The sequence below is a fragment of the Scyliorhinus torazame genome, chromosome 12 (assembly GCF_047496885.1).
Source record: "Scyliorhinus torazame isolate Kashiwa2021f chromosome 12, sScyTor2.1, whole genome shotgun sequence".
Taxonomy (NCBI): Eukaryota; Metazoa; Chordata; class Chondrichthyes; order Carcharhiniformes; family Scyliorhinidae; genus Scyliorhinus; species Scyliorhinus torazame.
Genome location: NC_092718.1, coordinates 157,931,392 through 157,951,215, shown reverse-complemented (window position 1 = coordinate 157,951,215; position 19,824 = coordinate 157,931,392). Strand labels below are relative to the sequence as shown.

General features: G+C 45.5%; 1 protein-coding gene across 3 annotated transcripts in view; it reads right to left on the bottom strand.

The window, feature by feature from the left end:
- Positions 1–19,824, bottom strand: part of LOC140386687 (NADPH--cytochrome P450 reductase-like) — a 90,650-nt gene that overhangs the window by 41,306 nt on the left and 29,520 nt on the right. For all 3 annotated transcript variants that reach the window (XM_072469244.1, XM_072469246.1, XM_072469245.1), the window contains exons 3-4: positions 19,287–19,415; positions 13,074–13,223 (exon numbers count right to left, since the gene is read on the bottom strand). In XM_072469244.1, coding sequence (XP_072325345.1) covers positions 13,074–13,223; positions 19,287–19,415 — 279 coding nt within the window. The remainder of the gene's footprint in view (positions 1–13,073; positions 13,224–19,286; positions 19,416–19,824) is intronic.

The following is a 19,824-nucleotide window of genomic DNA, read 5'->3' as shown; positions in this document are numbered from 1 at the left end:
AATCTCAAGCTGCTCCATAAATGGATAAATTAATTCAAGAGCTGTTGAAACAGGGTATTTTGGTCCCTTGCCAATCAGAATGTAACACCCCCATACTTGCTGTGCCTAAACCAGCCAAACCAGACCAGTACCGATTAGTACAGGATTTACGTTCAATTAATGCCATCGCACAGCCGTTACATGCTCTCGTCCCTAACCCTGCCCACATACTGCCTCAAATTCCAGCTCAAGCCCGGGTCTTCGCCGCAATTGACCTTCAGCACGCCTTCTTTGCCCTCCCACTTGCGACTGAAAGTCAATATTTGTTTGCCTTCACTTACAATGGACAGCAGTATACCTGGACCCGACTGCCACAGGGGTTCGTCAATTCACCTACGCTCTTCTCCAGATGTCTGCAGACCCAACTCCAGGCCTTGACATTGGAGCATGGTTCCACTCTGGTGCAGTATGTAGATGACATATTGGTGGCAAGTCCTGACGAGCCCAGTAATAGGGATGATGTGATCCAATTATTGAACCACCTATCCTCGTTGGGTTATGTTGTTTCACAAGCAAAGGTCTTGGTGGCTCAGAGAAAAGTTAAGTTCTTAGGAGTTTTACTTACAGCCACAGAAAGAAGTCTCGAACCCAGTAGGATTGAACCAATATGCCAATTCCCCGCCCCTACAATAGCCAAGGAGGTTAGTCATTGGCTGGGTATGATGAATTATTGTCGGCAGTGGATACCAAACATCGCTGTCTATACAAAGCTGCTGACGCCTTACACTAGTAAAGAGGGAAACTTTATTCTCACCACCGAGGCACTCGAGGCCTTCCGTTGCCTGAAGCAGGCCTTGCTACAAGCACCGGCCCTCGGTAGGCCCCTATACGACCGACCATTCCAGATATACTGTACTGTTCTGGAAGGATGTTCAACAGCGGTACTCACCCAGCAACATGGGGACAAGCACTGGCCCGGAGCATATTACTCTTCCAAACTCGACCCAGTGGCGTTGGGCCACCCTGTTTGCACCCAGATCTTGGCAGCGATATACAATAGTTTGCCGGCTGCTGCCAACATCACTCTCCAACAGGATATTATGGTGTATAGCTCCCACTCGGTAATCGCACTATTGGGGCAACTGCAGACTCAGCATCTTACCGCAGCTCGTCAGAATAGGTATGAGATATACCTTTTGAACAATCCACGTCTGACATTTAAATACTGCACCACTATCAATCCAGCCTGTTTTCTTAGCGGTCCCCCTGTCAATGAGGACGTGCCTGGTCACGACTGTTTAGCCTTGATTCAGGAAACTACAACAATAAGGGACGATCTGAGTGATATTCCGTTAGAACAACCTGACATGATTATGTATGTTGATGGCAGTGCATTAGTAAGCCCCACTGGCCGGAGACTGTCCGGTTATGCAATCATAGATCAGGATGGTCTGATTCTAGAAGCGGCAGCTTTCCAGACCCCTTACTCAGCACAACAAGCCAAACCTTTTGCCCTCACCCGTGCATGTATACATGGGGGAGATCGCCGGGTAAATATCTACACTGACTCCCGATATGCTTTCGGGGTAGTTCATAACTTCGGACAACTCTGGAAGAATAGGTGATTCCTTACCTCGGCAGGGACAGAAATATCCAACCGGGGTTTAGTTAATGACCTACTGCAGGCCCTCCTTATGCCCGCGCAGATTTCCGTTATTAAATGCGCTGCCCACACGAATGGTACAACCCCAGTTGACGTTGGTAATGAACGAGCAGATTGTGCAGCGCGAACAGCCGCGCAAATTCAGCAAGTGATGGTGCCTAAGATGTTAAGTCAGACTAAACGATCTACTATAAATATGTCTGCTTCTGACAAGTCAATGCCAACCATCCAAGACGTCATAGGTTTACAGGAGGACACTCCTGAGAGTGATAAACAAATGTGGAAACGGTTAGGTTGCACATATGATTCTGTTTCCTCTTTATGGACCACGCCTACACATCAGACTTGTATGTCTGATATGCTGGCTTTATGGGTCATTGAATGTGTACACTTTGCAACTCATTGTGGGGCTCGAGGGACTAGTGATTTGTTGCTGGACACTTGGTGGCACCCTAAAATGCAGGGGTTAGCCCAAAGTATCAGTAATCGGTGTTTGATTTGTCAGCAATATAACACCGGAAAAGGTATCCCTTGTGGGATGGGGCAAACCCCGTTGCCCAGTGGTCCCTTTGAGACGCTCCAAATGGATTACATTGAGTTGGAAAGGTGTCAATGTTATAAATATGTTTTGGTCATTGTGGATGTGTTCAGCAGATGGGTCGAGGCGTATCCGACTATCGATAATAAAGCTGCTACTGTGGTTAAAGTCTTGATGAGGGAAATCATTCCCCGGTACGGTATACCAGCTCAGTTAAGTTCTGATAATGGGCCTCATTTTATTGGACAAATTAACAAGGAGCTTTGCTCCCAGTTGGGCATACGTCAGCAGTTACACTGTGCTTAAAGACCGCAGGCGGCCGGGTTGGTTGAGACACAATCAGACCCTCAAAACTAAATTGGCTAAATTAAGAGCAGACACGGGACTGACATGGCTTAAGTTGCTCCCCGTTGCCCTCTTCCAGCTGCGGGTTACACCTGCGGGACCGGCCCGGCTCTCTCCTGCCGAGATTCTTTGTGGCAGGCCTCTTAGAACTCCCTGGAGCTTGCAGGTTCCCAGACTGGTTCAGTTTCATCAGATGACTGAAGAGATGACCACCTATGTTCTAGCCCTCACGCAAGTGCTCAAGGAACTCCATGGCCAGGTCCGCGCGGCTCACCAGCCATCGCCCCCAGTACCTAGCTCACTTTCAGTCCAGCCCGGTAGTTATGTCATGGTCAAAAATTGGACTAGGAAGGGGTCGGAACCGCGATGGGACGGGCCCTTCCAAGTTCTCCTTACCACCCCCACAGCAGTTAAAGTGGAGGGGCGAAGTGCTTGGGTCCACCTACATCACTGTAAATTGAGTCCATCTCCACTACTGTAAAAGGTCGGATACTAACCTGCCTCCCTTCTCCAGTGCTATTTTACAGGTGTGGAGCATGATGGAGTGGCTACGCATCGTCTGTATGATATTTGGCCTCACTTCGCTTGGCGTGTTATTGGCGATGGACATGGAAAAGGGGAATATTATGTATCTGTGTAGCCCCAACCAATCTACAAGGATACATCACCTATGCAAAGGTGATGTTCTTCGCTGCCCCCATATACGAGGACATGGTATTGACTCATGGAAGGTCATCAAAGTTAAGGAGAATGCAGGAGTCATGAAGCAGTTGCACCGGTCCCGGCAATGGGAAGGGAACATTATATGGACATTGCCTTGTTTTTGGAATACATGTAAATTTGATTTTGGATGTGTTAAGAGTGGTGCAATAAAGGTAAAATCAGGCCGTCAGAAGAGCGTAGGAAGAGGCTATGAGAAAGTGAAAGAGACTAGAGAGAGGATGGGGCGTATGAGAAGGGAAGTACAGCTAGAACGTAGGTTACCGGGAGATACACTTAAGTTAATTAAAGGCCAAACTGAGGAAAACCCGGGTAGTATGAATCTCTTCTACCAGATTTACCACCGCTTGTATGGCCAGGGACGGGTTGTCTGCTACCCAAACCCCGCAGCGGTGTCTAGGTTATTTTCTGTTTCACCGCTTTGGGGCACTCCCCAAACGGTGGTTCATTGTCAGCATTCCGAGCCACTGCCCGATCAGGTCACTCTTCCTTACGATCCGGGTTCAGCACCACCGGCTATTTGCCTTCCCCTTCCTCGGGATAATTCCCATTCACAGTACGATAGGCTGCGACGGTGGAGGACGTACATACCTAGCCACTTCACTCCCAATAGGGATTCCCGGTCGTGTGAGAATTGCTTCAGCAGTGAAGGATACGGCTGTTTGCTGGTAGAGGTGGACACAAATATAACATGTCTGTTTCCCACCTGTACGGACAGGAGGTGCCATATCACCCAGGCGTCTGGCCAATGCGTTTGTTACAACACCACTTGCGTTCCATTGAACGCCGGCCTCCAGCTCCTTTGTGGCTGGGCGAATGTCTCTCATATCACTGTTGGGACTAGGGCTTTCCGCATTGCTGGGCGGCCCGAATGGGCATTTCAAAGTTGGATAAACTGGGCTACTGGGGGGTCCTTACGCAACCGATATGCTGATTGTGATGCTCGCCTGCACACGGAGCAAGGATACTACTTTTTATTTAATGGTACAGCAACAACGTTTTGTCACCCCCATTTCCCCGCCGAATTGCTATCGGGACTCTAGTCCCTACCACAGTCCCCTGCCCTTCGGCGTGGAACCTGCATGATCAGTTAGCACGCCGGGCAGTCTCTGCTGAATTTTGCGAGAACTGGAAAAAACCTCAGGTTCTTGCACCCAACCGGGGCCACTCAGCCGGGTGGGGCATTCTGAGCGTATTGACACTGGGAGGTGTGGGGGGTTCCTTGGCTGTCAGTGATCGGAATTATTTTATTTGCGGCCTTACCATCTTGGGAAATGAAACCTTGGGAGCCCTCGGGGCAATAACCAAGGAGTTGTCTCAGCTACGGTTGTTTGCAATGCAGAACCGGTATGCTCTTGACTATCTTCTGGCCCGTGAGGGTGGGGTATGTGCCATAGTGCAGGGCAAGTGTATCATGGGAGTTCAAGACTTGACCGCTAACATCACTAAATTTATGGATCGTATACGGGATCACTTGGACGGGATGCAGGATCCTGGCTCTTGGGGTAACTGGGGATTTGGAGGTTGGAAGGACTGGTTGATAAATATGGCCATGTATCTAGTGCTAGCTATCGGCTGCATCTTTGTGGGCCTGGCCATCCTTAAATGTGTGATGGGTAGAATGCGGGGTGCACAGGATCAGATCACCGCCCCCAAAAATGTATCTGTTAAAATCCATGAGGGTGAAGCAGATGAAGGGGGGCTAAGACAGGAATTGGAAATGCAGCGACGGATCTTTTTAGATGAGGAACCGTAGCTATGGATTGGATAGTTCGGTTATCATGGAATGATAAAAGGAGGGAATGACGAATGTGATATAAAATAGTTACTTTAGAGATATTAGTTAATGTAATGTAGAAATAAGCCACTTTGATTCTGGCAAGTAGAGACAAAGGATTTTAGACCGCATGGAAAAAAGCAGGAAGAGGTGTGTCTATGAGAGTGATGCTGAATTGATAGGGGCCAGAGAAAGGGATTGGAAGTGAGCCAATCAGAATAGATCAAACAAGTCAGGAGGGACATAGGATGACCTATGGGTGTCGAGTATGTGAAACTTGATGCCATTTGAATGTATCAGTACTGATCTATTTGTCTAGGACATTCACTTAGTTCCCGGGGCTGCAGAGAGCAACATGTTATCTGTATCACTGTGGACTAGGTAGCTTGCAAGCTGAATAAAATAACTAATGTTATACCTGCAAATCCATCTCGACTTTTATTGAGGCCAGACTGACGGATAAAGAAATTTGGGATTCAACAACCTGACCCACAACTTTTAATAGATTGTGGTATGGGGAGCACACGGCCCACTCTACAGGTGTGGTACAGCAGAAATGGAAAAGTATTTTTAAAGCAAAACATTGTTTATTCTATGAACTCGTTTATTCTATGAACTCAAGTTCACCTTTTTAAAACATACAGTGAACATCTTAGCAACCATCAATTCAAATGCAAGCCCCAGAGAGTACAACACTAAGTAATCCATTAGCTGTCCTTTTAACATGCTGAAGACTTAAGAAACCCCTTTTAACAGAAGCACATTAGGTTTACATTCACTACCGAGAACATTTATAATTCTGAATTCACCAAATGATCAAGAGATAGTCTTTTCATGGCAGAGAGATCAATAGTACACCTGCTCTGTCTGGCTTCAACTCCAACACTGAAAATGAAACTAAAACACACCCTGCAGCAAACAGGCTAAAATGAAAGTAAAAAGCTGACAGATGGCCCAGCTCCACCCACTCTCTGCCATCACTGCAGTAGCAAACACCCATTTCTTAAAGGTACTCTCACTATAGATATTTATATACACACCCATTTCTTAAAGGTACTCTCACATGACAGTATATAAAAGTAGGGAAGTTATGCTTCAATTGAGCAGGACACTGGTGAGACCACATCTAGAGTGCTGGGTAGAGCATTGGTCTCTTTATTGAACGACGGATGCAAATGCACGAGGAGTTTAGAGAAGGTTCACGCGACCAATACCAGGAATGGACAGATTGTTGTAGGAGGAAAGACCAACAGGCTAGGCTTGCATCCTCTGGAGTTTAGAAGAACAAGCAGCAACTTGATTGAAATATCCTGAGGAGTATTGACATGGTAAATGTCCCCCCGCCGGGATAATTACCTGCCCTTGATCTTCTCATTGAGAAGTGTCGACGGGACATTGGCCGTCTTAATTTTTCTGCCCCCCTCACCCATTCCAACCGCTCTCCTTCTGAACTTTCTGCTCTTCACTCCGTCAGGTCTAGCCCCGACTTTGCCATCAAACCTGCCGACAAAGGGGGTGCTGTTGTCGTCTGGCGCACTGACCTCTACCTCGCCGAGGCTGAGCGCCAACTCTCAGATATTTCCTCTTACCGCCCCCTGGACCATGACCAGACCACTGAACATCAAGCCATTATCTCCAACACCGCTAGCGATCTCATTTCCTCCGGATGCCTTCCCCCCCTACGGCTTCCAACCTCAGTCTCCAACCCCGGACAGCCCACTTTTACCTACTTCCCAAAATCCACAAAAACGACTGTCTCGGCAGGCCCATTGTGTCAGCATGCTCTTGCCCCACTGAACTTATTTCCTCTTGTCTTGACTCCATCCTCGCTCCTCTGGTCCATTCCCTCCCCATCTACATCCGGGATTCCTCTGATGCCCTGCGTCATATTGACAGCTTCCTGTTCACGGGCCCTAACCGCATTTTATTCACCATGGATGTGCAATCCCTCTACACCTCCATCCCACACCAGGATTGCTTCTTTCTCGAAAAGAGGCCCGGACAATACCAATCCACCACCACTCTCCTCCGCCTGGCTGAACTTGTTCTATCTCTCAACAACTTCTCCTTTAACTCATCTCACTTTCCCCAAATCAAAGGTGTAGCAATGGGTACCCGCATGGGTCCTCGTACGCTTGCGTTTTTATGGGGTATGTGGGACATTCCTTGTTCCAGGCCTATCCGGGCCCCCTCCCACAACTCCTTTACCGATACATTGATGACTATTTTGGTGCCGCGTCATTCTCTCGCCCGGACTTGGAAAAATTCATCAACTTCACTTCCGGTTTCCACCCCTCCATCACTTTCACCTGGTCCATTTCAGACACTTCCCTTCCCTTCCTTGATCTTTCTGTCTCCATTTCCGGCAATAGACTATCCACTAACATCCACTACAAGTCCACTGACTCCCACAGCTATCTGGACTACAGCTCTTCGCATCCTACACCACGTAAGGACTCCATTCCTTTCTCTCAACTCCTTCGCCTCCGTCGCATTTGTTCCGATGATGCCATTTTCCAAAATGGTGCTTCGAAAATGTGTTCCTTCTTCCTCAACCGTGATTTCCCACCTACAGTTGTGGACAGGGCCCTCAACAGTGTGCTGTCCATCTCCCGCGCCACTACCCTCGCCCCCTCCACTCCCTCCCAGAACAAGGATAGAGTCCCCCTCATTCTCACATTTCATCCCACCAGCCTCCATATGCAAAGCATAATCCTCCGCCATTTTTGCCAACTCCAGCGTGATGCCACCACCAAACACATCTTCCCTTCACTCCCTCTGTCAGCATTCCTCAGAGACTGTTCCCTCCGAGACAATCTAGTCCACTCCTCCACCATACCCAGTACCTCGCCCATCACTCATGGCACCTTCCCATGCAATCGCAGAAGGTGTAACACCTGCCCCTTTACATCTTCCATGCTTAACATCCCAGGCCCAAAACACTCATTCCAGGTTAAGCAGCGTTTTACTTGCATCTCTTCCAATTTGGTCCACTGCATTCGCTGCTCCCAATGTGGTCTCCTCTATATCGGAGAGACCAAACGCAGACTGGGTGATCGTTTGCTGAGCATCTTCGGTCTGTGCGCATTCAGGTCCCTGACCTTCCTATTGCTTGCCATTTTAACAAAAGACCCTGCTCCCATGCCCACATGTCTGTTCTTGGCCTGCTGCAATGTTCCAGAGAAGCTCAACGCAAACTGGAGAAACAACATCTCATCTTCTGGTTAGGCACGCTACAGCCTTCCGCCCTGAACATCAAATTCAACAACTTCAGATGATCAGCTCTACCCAACCTCGAGCCATTTGTTTTCATTTCATTTTAACTATCTTTTACCATTTCTTTCTTTCTTAATATATATTTAATTACCCCTCCCCCCCAATCTTATCCATCTTTCCTTCTCCTCTTTGCTTCCCCCTTCCCCGACCCCCACATCTACAGTTCATCCTCTGATGTTAGTTTCTCTGCTGTTTGACCCTTCACATCTTTTGTTCTCTCTGGGGAATGCCATTAGCACTCTTTCCCCTTGGTTTCTGTGGCCATTAGCTCCCGGTTTCCCTGGGTTTCTGTGGCTATGACTCACCTTTCATTCTCACTCTAGTGTAAATATTCCCCACTTTCTCTATCTGTTAGCTTTGGCAAAGAGTCATCGGACTCGAAACGTTAGCTCTTTTCTCTCCCTACAGATGCTGCCAGACCTGCTGAGATTTTCCAGCATTTTCTCTTTCGTTGACATGGTAGATGTGGAGAGGAGGTTTCCTCTTGTGAGAGACTCTAGAACGAGGGGGTCACTGTTCAAAAATAAGGGGTCTCCCATTCAAGACAGATGAGGAGAATTTTATTCTCAAAGGATAGCATCTTTGAAACGCTCTTCCTTGAAAGGAAGTTGAAGCAGAGCCTTTGGATGTTTTCAAGGCAGAGGTAGATGGATTCTTTTTAAAAAAAATAATTTTTATTAAAGGTTTTCATAAAATATCAATAACAAAATGAGAAAGAAAAAAGAACCCAACAGGGTTAAGTACAAAACACAATCTAAAAAAGCAACCCCCCAAACCCCTCCCCCCGTACCTAAATAATAAATTAACATTAACACCCCGACTTAAGACAACAGGTGTATACACCCCCTCAGACCCTTCCAGTGTAAATAACATAAACAAAAATAAAGTAAACCCCCACCCACCGAGCTGCTGCTGCCATTGACCAATGTCTATTGTTCTGCCAGAAAGTCTAAGAACGGTTGCCACCGCCTAAAGAACCCTTGTACCGACCCTCTCAAAGCGAATTTCACCCTCTCCAATTTAATGAACCCTGCCATATCGCTGATCCGGGATTCCACGCTTGGGGGCCTCGTATCTTTCCACTGAAGGAGAATCCTTCGCCAGGCTACCAGGGACGCAAAGGCCAGAATTCCGGCCTCTTTCGCCTCCTGCACTCCCGGCTCCTCTGCCACCCCAAATATTGCGAGCCCCCAGCCCGGTTTGACCCTGGATCCTACCACCCTCAACACCGTCCTCGCTACGCCCTTCCAAAATTCCTCCAGCGCTGCGCATGCCCAGAACATATGGGTGTGGTTTGCTGGGCTCCCTGAGCACCTAACACACCTGTCCTCACCCCCAAAGAACCTGCTCATCCTTGTCCCGGTCATGTGTGCCCTGTGCAGCACCTTAAACTGTATGAGGCTGAGCCTCGCGCATGAAGAGGAAGAGTTCACCCTCCCTAGGGCATCTGCCCACGTCCCCTCTTCGATCTCCTGGTAGATGGATTCTTGATAAACAAGATGGTGAAAGGGTATCAGGGACAGTGGGAGGTTGCAGACAGAGCAACCATGATCTTATCGAATGGCTGAGCAGGATCAACGGGCCGAGCAGCCTATTCCTGCTCCTAATTCACCTGTTTGTTATGTATGCTCTTATGTATCTGGATTTTGTCCGCATTCCTCTGCACCTGCCTCGCCTCTCCATAAATACTGGCGCCTGAGACTCTACTGGGACCAGTCCTGGTCTTGGAAAGTACGATTGGAACAAAGGAATTACTACAAGTAGAAAGACCAAAGTCCACCTGGTTCACCTTCCATTACTCTGGCAACTGGTAATCAGCAATTCTTGATGATAGTTATTCAAAGCAATGAATCTTTACAACAGACTCTGTTCCTCGTCCCCAACCCTGAACATGCAACACCCACCACATGTCATGGCCGAAAATCCCATCGTGTTCCAAGCTGCTTTTATGAAGTCTATTTTTTAGAACTATAGAAACCCCAGGAAACCAAATCATTACTATGTACATTAAGTTGGTTTATAATGCATTATTTTTCAAGTTATTTTCTATACTCGCAATGAACATTTGAAAGATTAGGGACGTGACCTGCAGGACCGTGTTACGCCCGAAAGGCAGTGCAGCACAAAGTGACCACAAGATGCTGGGTGATCCCTCTTCTGGGATCTACCCGGCTCACCACGCGTTGCGAGATCTTGTTTTTAATATAAATTTGGAGTACCCAATTCTTTTTCCAATTAAAGGGTAATGTCACCTACCCTACACATCTTTTTGGCCTGTGGGGGTGAGACCCACGCAGACGTGGGGAGAATGTGCAAACTCCACATGGACAGTGACCCAGGGCTGGGATCGAACCCTGGTCCTCCACGCTGTGAGGCAGCAGTGCTAACCACTGCACCACCATGCTACCCCAACGACTCGCGAGATCTAACAAGATCTCGCTAGACGTCGTGATGTGAATCACACCTATTGTAGGTGGATCATTTTTTGGCAAATCTGCATATTAGAGTGAGACAGCTAGTCTTATTCTAATATGCATTCCTATGATCTACCCAAGGCAATGGGATCTAAACCCCTCGCCTTGGAGATCTTGGGCAAGCACCGTTCAGTACTGGTCTCCACAACGGGACTAGACGGAATGGCACTCTAGGGTTTCCCAGGGAAGGGCGGCATGGTGGCAGTGGTTAGCACTCCTGCCTCACAGCTTCATACGTTTGGTCTATTTTCAAAGCCCTTATCCACCTATCAAAATTACTCTATTTGATCCTTTCAAACTCCATATATGTTTGACTAGGTTCGTTCCTTAAATTTCTAAACCTTTGCACTAGTTCATATGCACCTAAGATGGATTTTTTCCCCTCCTCATACGTTCCAGATACCTCCTCTGATAGTGATGCAAACAGTTCATTAGCCCTACCTACCAGCTTTGTTTGAATCAGTAATACATAGATTACATAGAACATACAGTGCAGAAGGAGGCCATTCGGCCCATCGAGTCTGCACCGACCCACATTAATCCCTCACTTCCACCTTATCCCCGCAACCCAATAACCCCTCCCAACCCTTATGGACACTACGGGTAATTTAGCATGGCCAATCCACCTAACCTGCACGTCTTTGGACTGTGGGAGGAAACCGGAGCACCCGGAGGAAACCCACGCGGACACGGGGAGAACGTGCAAACTCCGCACAGACAGTGACCCAGCAGGGAATCGAACCTGGGACCCTGGCGCTGTGAAGCCACAGTGCTAATCACTTGTGCTACCGTGCTGCCCGAATACCCTGTGGCCATTTCATTTGTTTAGCCACCTTCTCAAAAGAAATGAAAAAGGCTTCTTTCTACCTCCTTCTCATCAAACCTTGGCCATATTTAAATAGATCCCCAACAAGCCTTCAACTATGCGCTCTTTCTCTTTATCCTTATCACTGTACGTTTCCCTTGACCTCTGCCAATTTTAACTGACTGTCATGTTTCATGGCCATTTTCTGAAATTTAAACTCTCTCTCTTTTTCCCTTTCCTCTCTCTCAAATTCTCTTTTCCCCTTTCCTCACTCTCTTTCCCCTTTCCTCTCTCTCTTTTTCCCTTTCCTCTCTCTCTTTTTCCCTTTCCTCTCTCTCTTTTTCCCTTTCCTCTCTCTCTTTTTCCCTTTCCTCTCTCTCAAATTCTCTTTTCTCTCTCTCTCAAATTCCCTTTCCTCTCTCTTTTTCTTGTTGTTCTGCTATTCTTTCTTTTCCCCTCATTTCGTATTTAAGCTGCTTTAATTCTTTTTCATGTTCCAGTTGTTTAATCTGTAACTGAATTTTTGCCATTTCTAATGAGTCAGACTGTATATCAGGCAATTTTAAATGCTCAGCTAGCGACGTAAAAGTACCTCTTTGTTTCGTGTGCTGTCAGGTAACGCTAACTGCAATGTTTTTGCCAAATCTAAAAGCCTTTTTTTAGTCTCTGGTCGTAAAGTACTGCGTGTGACCTTCTCCACCCCCAAAAAGCTCCGAGCCTCTGAAAGAGCCATTGTCCACAACACACTCCCTACTTAAACTACAATACCACACCTGAAAAGCAAACACAAATATGCTCACCCCTCACTGTCTTTAAGTTCACGAAGCCAACCCAATCACGAAAGATAGACTTTTATCCCACGAGCCCCCAATTTGTTATGGGCCAGGGTTTAGAGAACCCCAAAGTATATCATGGAGTTCACCTGACCCACAACTTTTAATAGATTTTGGTTATGGGAGCACAAGGGCCCACTTTACAGGTGTGATGCAACAGAGAACTAAAAGTATTTTAAAACAAAAACAATGTTTATTCTATGAATCCAGTTAACGTTTTATAAACACACAGTAAACAGTTTATCAACTACCAGCCCTGATAACCCCCAAAAAAGATACAGTACTCTATAGGTAACCCTTAGTAACTTCCCTAACAACATCAATAAGTTAAACCCTTTTTAAACAAAGACAACAGGAGTAGATTCGCTACAGAAACAGATATTACTTTGAAATCATCATTGAGCTGAAGACATTCTTGAGCTTGTAGAGAGAACGATCAAAACACACATCTGCTTGGTTCACATGCAGCACTCCAATTCAAAGCAAAACAAAAAAGAGCCAAAACCAGCTTTCAGCACAAAACAAAAGTAAATAGCAGAGCAGAGCCCAGCTCCACCCACACACTGACATCATGCATATATTTGATGAACTCCCATTTCTTAAAAGGTACATCCACCTGACAATATAAACTCAGAAATCCTGTTTATTTTCTTTAATACTTACTGCATATTTCACACCTGTCAGATCTAGATCAGTCTCTTGCATCCAGTCATAGAAGTCCTGTGCGTTGTCAGTGGGATCACCTTCTCCATATGTAGCCATGCAGAAAATTGCCAGTGTGTTTTCTATTTCTGTAAGTCGGTTTAGTTCAGACTGAAAGAATAGAAAATTACACCGAGCTCAGTCAAGCGTAAAATACAATAATTGGAATTGTACCTCATCACATCCTCAGGCCATTGTGAAGTGCTCAACAAGAAATGGATTACTTTTGTGAGATAGTTAAGCATTGCAGCCAAGTTACATAAATAAAACACAATCAGATATCAGTTTTGGGATATTGCTGAAAAGACACATGTTGCCAAAGCTTTTTGTCTTGTACTCATCATAACAATCACAAGAATTTCAAATCACCGCAACAATTAATATTTCATGAGAAGAGAACGCTGATTGGTTGGCAAGTCTAGTGCATTGCCATGGAGAAAGCAACAGGGAACTATAGGCTTCCATTCAAAAACGTGCAAGGCTTGAACATATATATTTTATTTGCAGAGGACAGGTTGCTTGCTGCATATGAATGTATGTCACTTCTGGCAAGGTTAAATGAGCCACATTACGAGCTCGGCTGATTTTCACAGCGGCACTGAAATTGAGCAGCGTTATGTATAAATTCCAATGTGAGGTCGGCAGAATATCTCTTTGGACTGACGGCAGCATCCAGCCAGTGGAAAATGCCACATGCGTGACCACAACGTTCAGAACAGAAGAGTGCAGTCTACCCCAAATTATCCTGGAAAGGCAAGTATCTCAAACATTTGAACAACAGGTTAAGCAAGCCATTTCACACTGCTATTATGTAGTAGCTACGACTAACATGATGCTGCCAACAGTCCAATAACAGATTTCTGCCTGTCACACAACTGGGAACTGTCATGTACTTGTTTCAATCCTACTATCTGCTGCCAGGGTCATGCAACTTTCACAAAACTCAATTTAGAGTACCCAATTCTTTTCCCCCCCCCCCCAATTAAAGGTCAATTTAGCCTGGCCAATCCGCATTTCCTGCATATCATTTTGGGTTGTGAGGGCAAGACCCATGCAGACACAGGGAGAATGTGCAAACTCTACACAAGAGTGGCCCGGGGCTGGGATCGAACCTGGGTCCTCAGCGCCATGAGGCAGCAGTGCTAACAGGGTCATACAGCTTCTGACGGTCACTGACCATGAAAGGTCAAAACGTACAAGGAACTCCTTTTTTGGGGACACAGTGGACAGTATATGTCTTACTAGTGACTATCTCGTTTCAACAAAACCCCAGCTTCACCACATGCAGGTGCAACGATTGTGGACATTTGTTCTTTGTATATTTCCCCACCTAATGTTACAGGACATCACTCACTGCTTTCTATTTGGATCGTATACCGAAGAGTGCAACCTGTGCAATACACATTTGAGACTGTAATATTGTGATAGCCATGACAAGACTTTTGCACAGTGCAAAGTAGGTTTATACAGAATTGTTATGGTTCAGGAGGTTGCTATTTGGCCCACTGTGTCTTCACCAGCTCTCCAAACGAGCATCATGACCTAGTGCCATTCCCCTGCCTTTTCCCCATAACCCTGCACATTACTTAATTACAAACAATAATCTAATACCCTCTTGAATGCCTTGAACCTGCCTTCACCATACTTCAGGCGATGCATTCCAGACCAGTCCACTTGTTGTGTGAAAACATTTTTTTCACATCACATTTGCTTCTATTGTAAATCACTTTAAAATCTATGCCTTCCTGTTCTTGATCCTTTTATACAAGCGGGAACAGTTTCTCCCTATCTACTCTGTCCAGCCCCCTCATGATTTTGAACATCTCTATCAAATCTCCTCTTGGCCTTCTTCTCTCCAAGGAGAACAGTCCCAACCTCTCCAATCTATCCTCAGAACTGAAGTTTCTCATCCCTGGAACCATTCTTGTAAACCTTTTCTACACTCAGTGGTGCCCAGAACTATACACAATATTCCAGCTGAAGACTAACTAGTGTCTTGTACAAGTTTAGCATAACCTCCTTGCTTTTCTAACTCTATGCCAGTATTAATAAAGCTCAGGATAACGTATGCTTTATTAACTGCCCTCTCCCCCCTGTTCTGCTACCTTCATTGATCTATGTGCATATACATCCAGGTACCTCTGCTCCTGCACCCAGTTTAGAATTTTGGCCCTTATTTTATTTTGCCTCTCCCATGCCTTTCCTACCAAAATGCATCACCTCGCACTTCTCTGCCTTGAAACTCATGTGCCATGCATCTGCCCATTCCACCAACTTGTCTATTTCCTTTTGAAGTTCCACACTGTCCTCTTCACAGTTTACAATACTTCCATGTTTTGTATCATCCTAAACTTTGATATTGTTCCCTGTACACCAAGACTTAGATCATATCAGGAAAAGCAAGGGTACCAATACCACCCCCCCAACAAAAAAAATAGGAATGTCACTCTGCTTCCTATTATTCAGCGAATTTTGTTTTTGCATTTCTACTGTCCCTTTTATTTCATGAGCTACAACATGTGTACTCGACAAAGTTTTCATGCACCACTGGTCAGTCTCATCACATTCATACATTAACGTAATATCTCGAGCATAGGTCATTTGGCTGGTTGTACTGTTTCAGAATGATCAATGCTTCAGCTTCAGCTCTTTACAATCTATATCAATAACAATGAGGGGGCCAAGTATCCAATTGTGCTGACAATACAAGGTTAGGTGGGAAAGTAAGCTGCGATGAGGGTACAAAAAGGTTGTGAGGGGATATAAGCAGGTTAAATCAGTGGACAAAAGCAGGTCAGATGAAATATGTGGAGAGTAAAGAAGTCTTATAAAATTATAACAACCTTGGTAGGGCAGCACAGTGGTGCAGTGGTTAGCACCGCTGCCTCACGGTGCCAGGGTCCCAGGTTCAATCCCGGCCCTGGATCACAGTCCATGTGGAGTTTGCATATTCTCCCTGTGTTTGCGCGGGTTTCGCCCCCACAAACCAAAGATGTGCAAGGTAGGTGGATTGGCTATGCTAAATTGCCCCTTAATTGGAAAAAATGAATTGGGTACTCTAATTTTTAAAAAAATTAACAACCTTGCTGAACATAAGATCTTGTCGATTTTCCACCTCGAGCCACCATCCACCACGTCCTTAAATTCTCTAATCCCCTTTCCTAGCTGAAAAGCTATCTCTATCTTGAATATCCTAAATGGCTGAGCATCTAGAGTTCGCTGGGATAAAATGCCAAAGATTCAACTCTTTGAATAAACTTATCTCAGCCCTAAATTCCTTTATTCAGAGATTGTGACAACCAGAAATAGACTCTCCAGCCAGGGAAATATCTTCACATTATCCCCCCTGTCAAAGTTTGTTTCAGTGACGTCAGCTCTCATTCTAAATTATGGGAAATATATCCGACTAATCTATTAAATTTCTTCTCATCATCAGTTTTAGGTAGATGCTCACCTCAAGAATGAGTCCGCCTCTTTGGAAGTCCTGGCAGGGATAGAGGTTTGTTGTTCCTGGACCAAATATCACAATCGAGCAAATTCGGAATTTAATCCAGGTGGTTGAGATGTTTACAACTTCCCACTCCTGTCAATTTAGATTTGGAGTACTGACAAAACAATTGCAAATTTTATCGAGTGGTATAGGGATGCCAGTATGGTGGTGGTGAGGTAGAGGATCAACCATGATATTAAATATAGGGAAACCCAAGAGGTTTAATGGGTTACCTGCGTTTCTATTTTTTGTGCCCTTAAACAGGAACCAAACAAAATAGCAATTCTATACATCAATAAATGTGTTCACTGGAGATGCCCTGCAACACAGACCAAAAAGGTTGCAGTGTTCCATTCCTATTCTGTATTGAGTGAGAGGATATCAGCTAATGCAGTGGTAGTGGAACATTTTACATGTCTTGGATTGGTAGCAGTGATCACAGCTGGATATGTTCAAATTCAGAGGTGAAGTCCCCATGGCTGAACAACCCGCCGGCATGATTTTGGCTCGATGCATTATGACTACCCGGAGAAAGCACCAGGCAGTTGATTGTTAGCTGCAGAATCCAACTCAAAATGTCCTTCGTGCAAGGGGAGGAAAGTCACCTGGAGGAAACCACCTGGATTCAAGACTTTTAGGTGAATTTCTCTGATCAAACAGAGTGAGAATCAGTCTACATTAATTGAAGAATGGGCCGCAGCAAGTGGCAGCTGTAAATGCACGGATTGGAGAACAGATTAATTGCTTCAGGTTTCACGGTTCGGAGTTCACAAGTGAGCGCTGAGCGGACTGCAGAGGATGGGGGTTTATTAAATAAATTAGTCACCTACCAGAAACAGCTGATAGGAGCCCAGGAAGGAAGCAGTCGCTTGACTCTTTAAACGCAACATTGCGAGAAAAAGAAGCTATATTATAGAGTGGGAACAATTAATTAATTTAAAACATTTCGGATATACCTAAGCTACTGGAATGGCCTGGTGCCCTGCCGGCTTGTCAAGACCTCAGGGTTTGTCAAATGAATTTTATTTTGAAATAGGTCATTTATGGCATGTGTTAAATATTGTTCAAGTGTTGCAGTTATAAATGCTACTTCATCAACATCTTTTTCTTCTTTATAGTTAATGAAGCTGATTGCTAAGTGCTTTTAATGCTAACTTATGCCATTTAATAAGTGACAGTATTCAACAACACTAATTAAATCTACTGAATAATTAACCTTTTTTGGGTAGACCTGTATATTGGCTCTCCTGAGTGAAGTGGAAGACAGAGAAAGGGCTAGAGCAGGGGCTTTCAAAGTGTGGGTCGTGAACCGCAGGTGGGTCGTGGGCGGGTGTGACACCCATGGCCGGTAACAATTCTTTATTTAAAGGGAGAAGCCGCTGCCCTGTAAGAGCAAGAATTTAACAATTTAACTCAATCTGAAGCTCAGGGGTAACACCACAGAAGGGTAAAGATGTGTCGCGGCTTTCAGCACTCCCACGCACGCCAACACTCCCGTACATGTGCCCTTGCATCAAGCTACCCCAACAAGCTACAAAGATGTCTCTCAGCGACCGCCCAGCTCCAGCTATAGCTGCCACATGAATGGTGCGTTTAAAATCTGTTTTCATCCCAACAGCAACCTCCCCCCACCAGTTAGTACAGCAACAATCCTTAGGTGTTGCATTTTTGCTGTACAGGTAGAAAGATCTTTCATTCAATTTCCTTGTCCTTGAAACTGAGACCGAATAACAAATTCAAAGGCCAGTCGGGGGACCCACTTGATTTCATCAGCAATTTTTATTTTATTTTTTAAAAACATGCTTCACTTGCAACCATTGGAATAAAATGATGCGCGTTCACAGTAACGGGGTCCTGATGGGCGCGGGGGTTGATGGGAGCAGCCAAGGTTGTTGCGGTGGAGTCGCAGGTGTCAGGCAAGGCAGTCAAGTTCTCAATGGAGAAAATACGCAGCAAGAAGCTGCGGCTGTTTCTCTGCTTCATGGGAATCATCAGCTGTTACCTACAAAAGATGATCTAAATACTTGGTGGCCAAGACAAAGAAAACCCAGTGAAAATAGACCATTCATTGAACATATACAAAACGTCCTTCCCCCAAGGTTTAATCACTCATTAAAGCGAAATACCTCCAGTATCTCATGTGTGGCCCTGGACAGTGAATTTTCATGGACTGGAAAACATCAATCACCAGGGTGCATGACTGATCCTGTCCTCACTCAATGCTGACATAAATTCAAAGCTGACATAAATTCAATGCACCAGGAGCTACTGCATTGTGATTATGAACAGAAAAACTAGACAGTTTTCCTTTCCTATGTATGGCAAGGAAACCTTAATGTCCTAAACACTGCCTTGACTCAAGATAGACTGGGAAAGCGAATGTGGCGTGGATCCCGAAGGTCGGCCGGCGTGGGTCCCGAAGGTCGGCCAGTTGGCAAATGTGGGTCCCGGGAAAAATAGTTTGAAAAACACTGTGCTGGACTGAGACGCAAGAATAATATGGAGCAAAGGGTGCAGAGAGAACAGGAGATAACGAGAGTCATTGTTGGAAGAGAAACAGAACTTATTAAATTTAAGCAATGCCATGAGAAATCCCCATTTATGATTTAGGCATACATATCCATGAGCAATTTTGGTTCAGCTCTCCTAAGAATTCTTTATGGTCATCGAAATGTGGTACCAACCATATCATATTCCTCTGGATCGGTAGCCATGCCTCGCATTCCATACCGCTGAGCATCTTTCGACAGCCGGTTGGCAAACTCTTCCGCTGTTCCTGTTTGAGAGCCGTAAAACACAACTATGTTTTTTCCCTGGAAGGAGCAGTATAAAAAGCACAAAACAACACTTCAGAATAAAGATACTCATGTGGGAACAGTTAGTCATTTCAACAAGGGGCTGGAGGTGACGAATGTGATATAAAATAGTTACTTTAGAGATATTAGTTAATGTAATGTAGAAATAAGCCACTTTGATTCTGGCAAGTAGAGACAAAGGATCTTAGACCGCATGGAAAAAAGCAGGAAGAGGTGTGTCTATGAGAGTGATGCTGAATTGATAGGGGCCGGAGAAAGGGATTGGAAGTGAGCCAATCAGAATAGATCAAACAAGTCAGGAGGGACATAGGATGACCTATGGGTGTCGAGTATGTGAAACTTGATGCCATTTGAATGTATCAGTACTGATCTCTTTGTCTGGGACATTCACTTAGTCCCGGAGCTG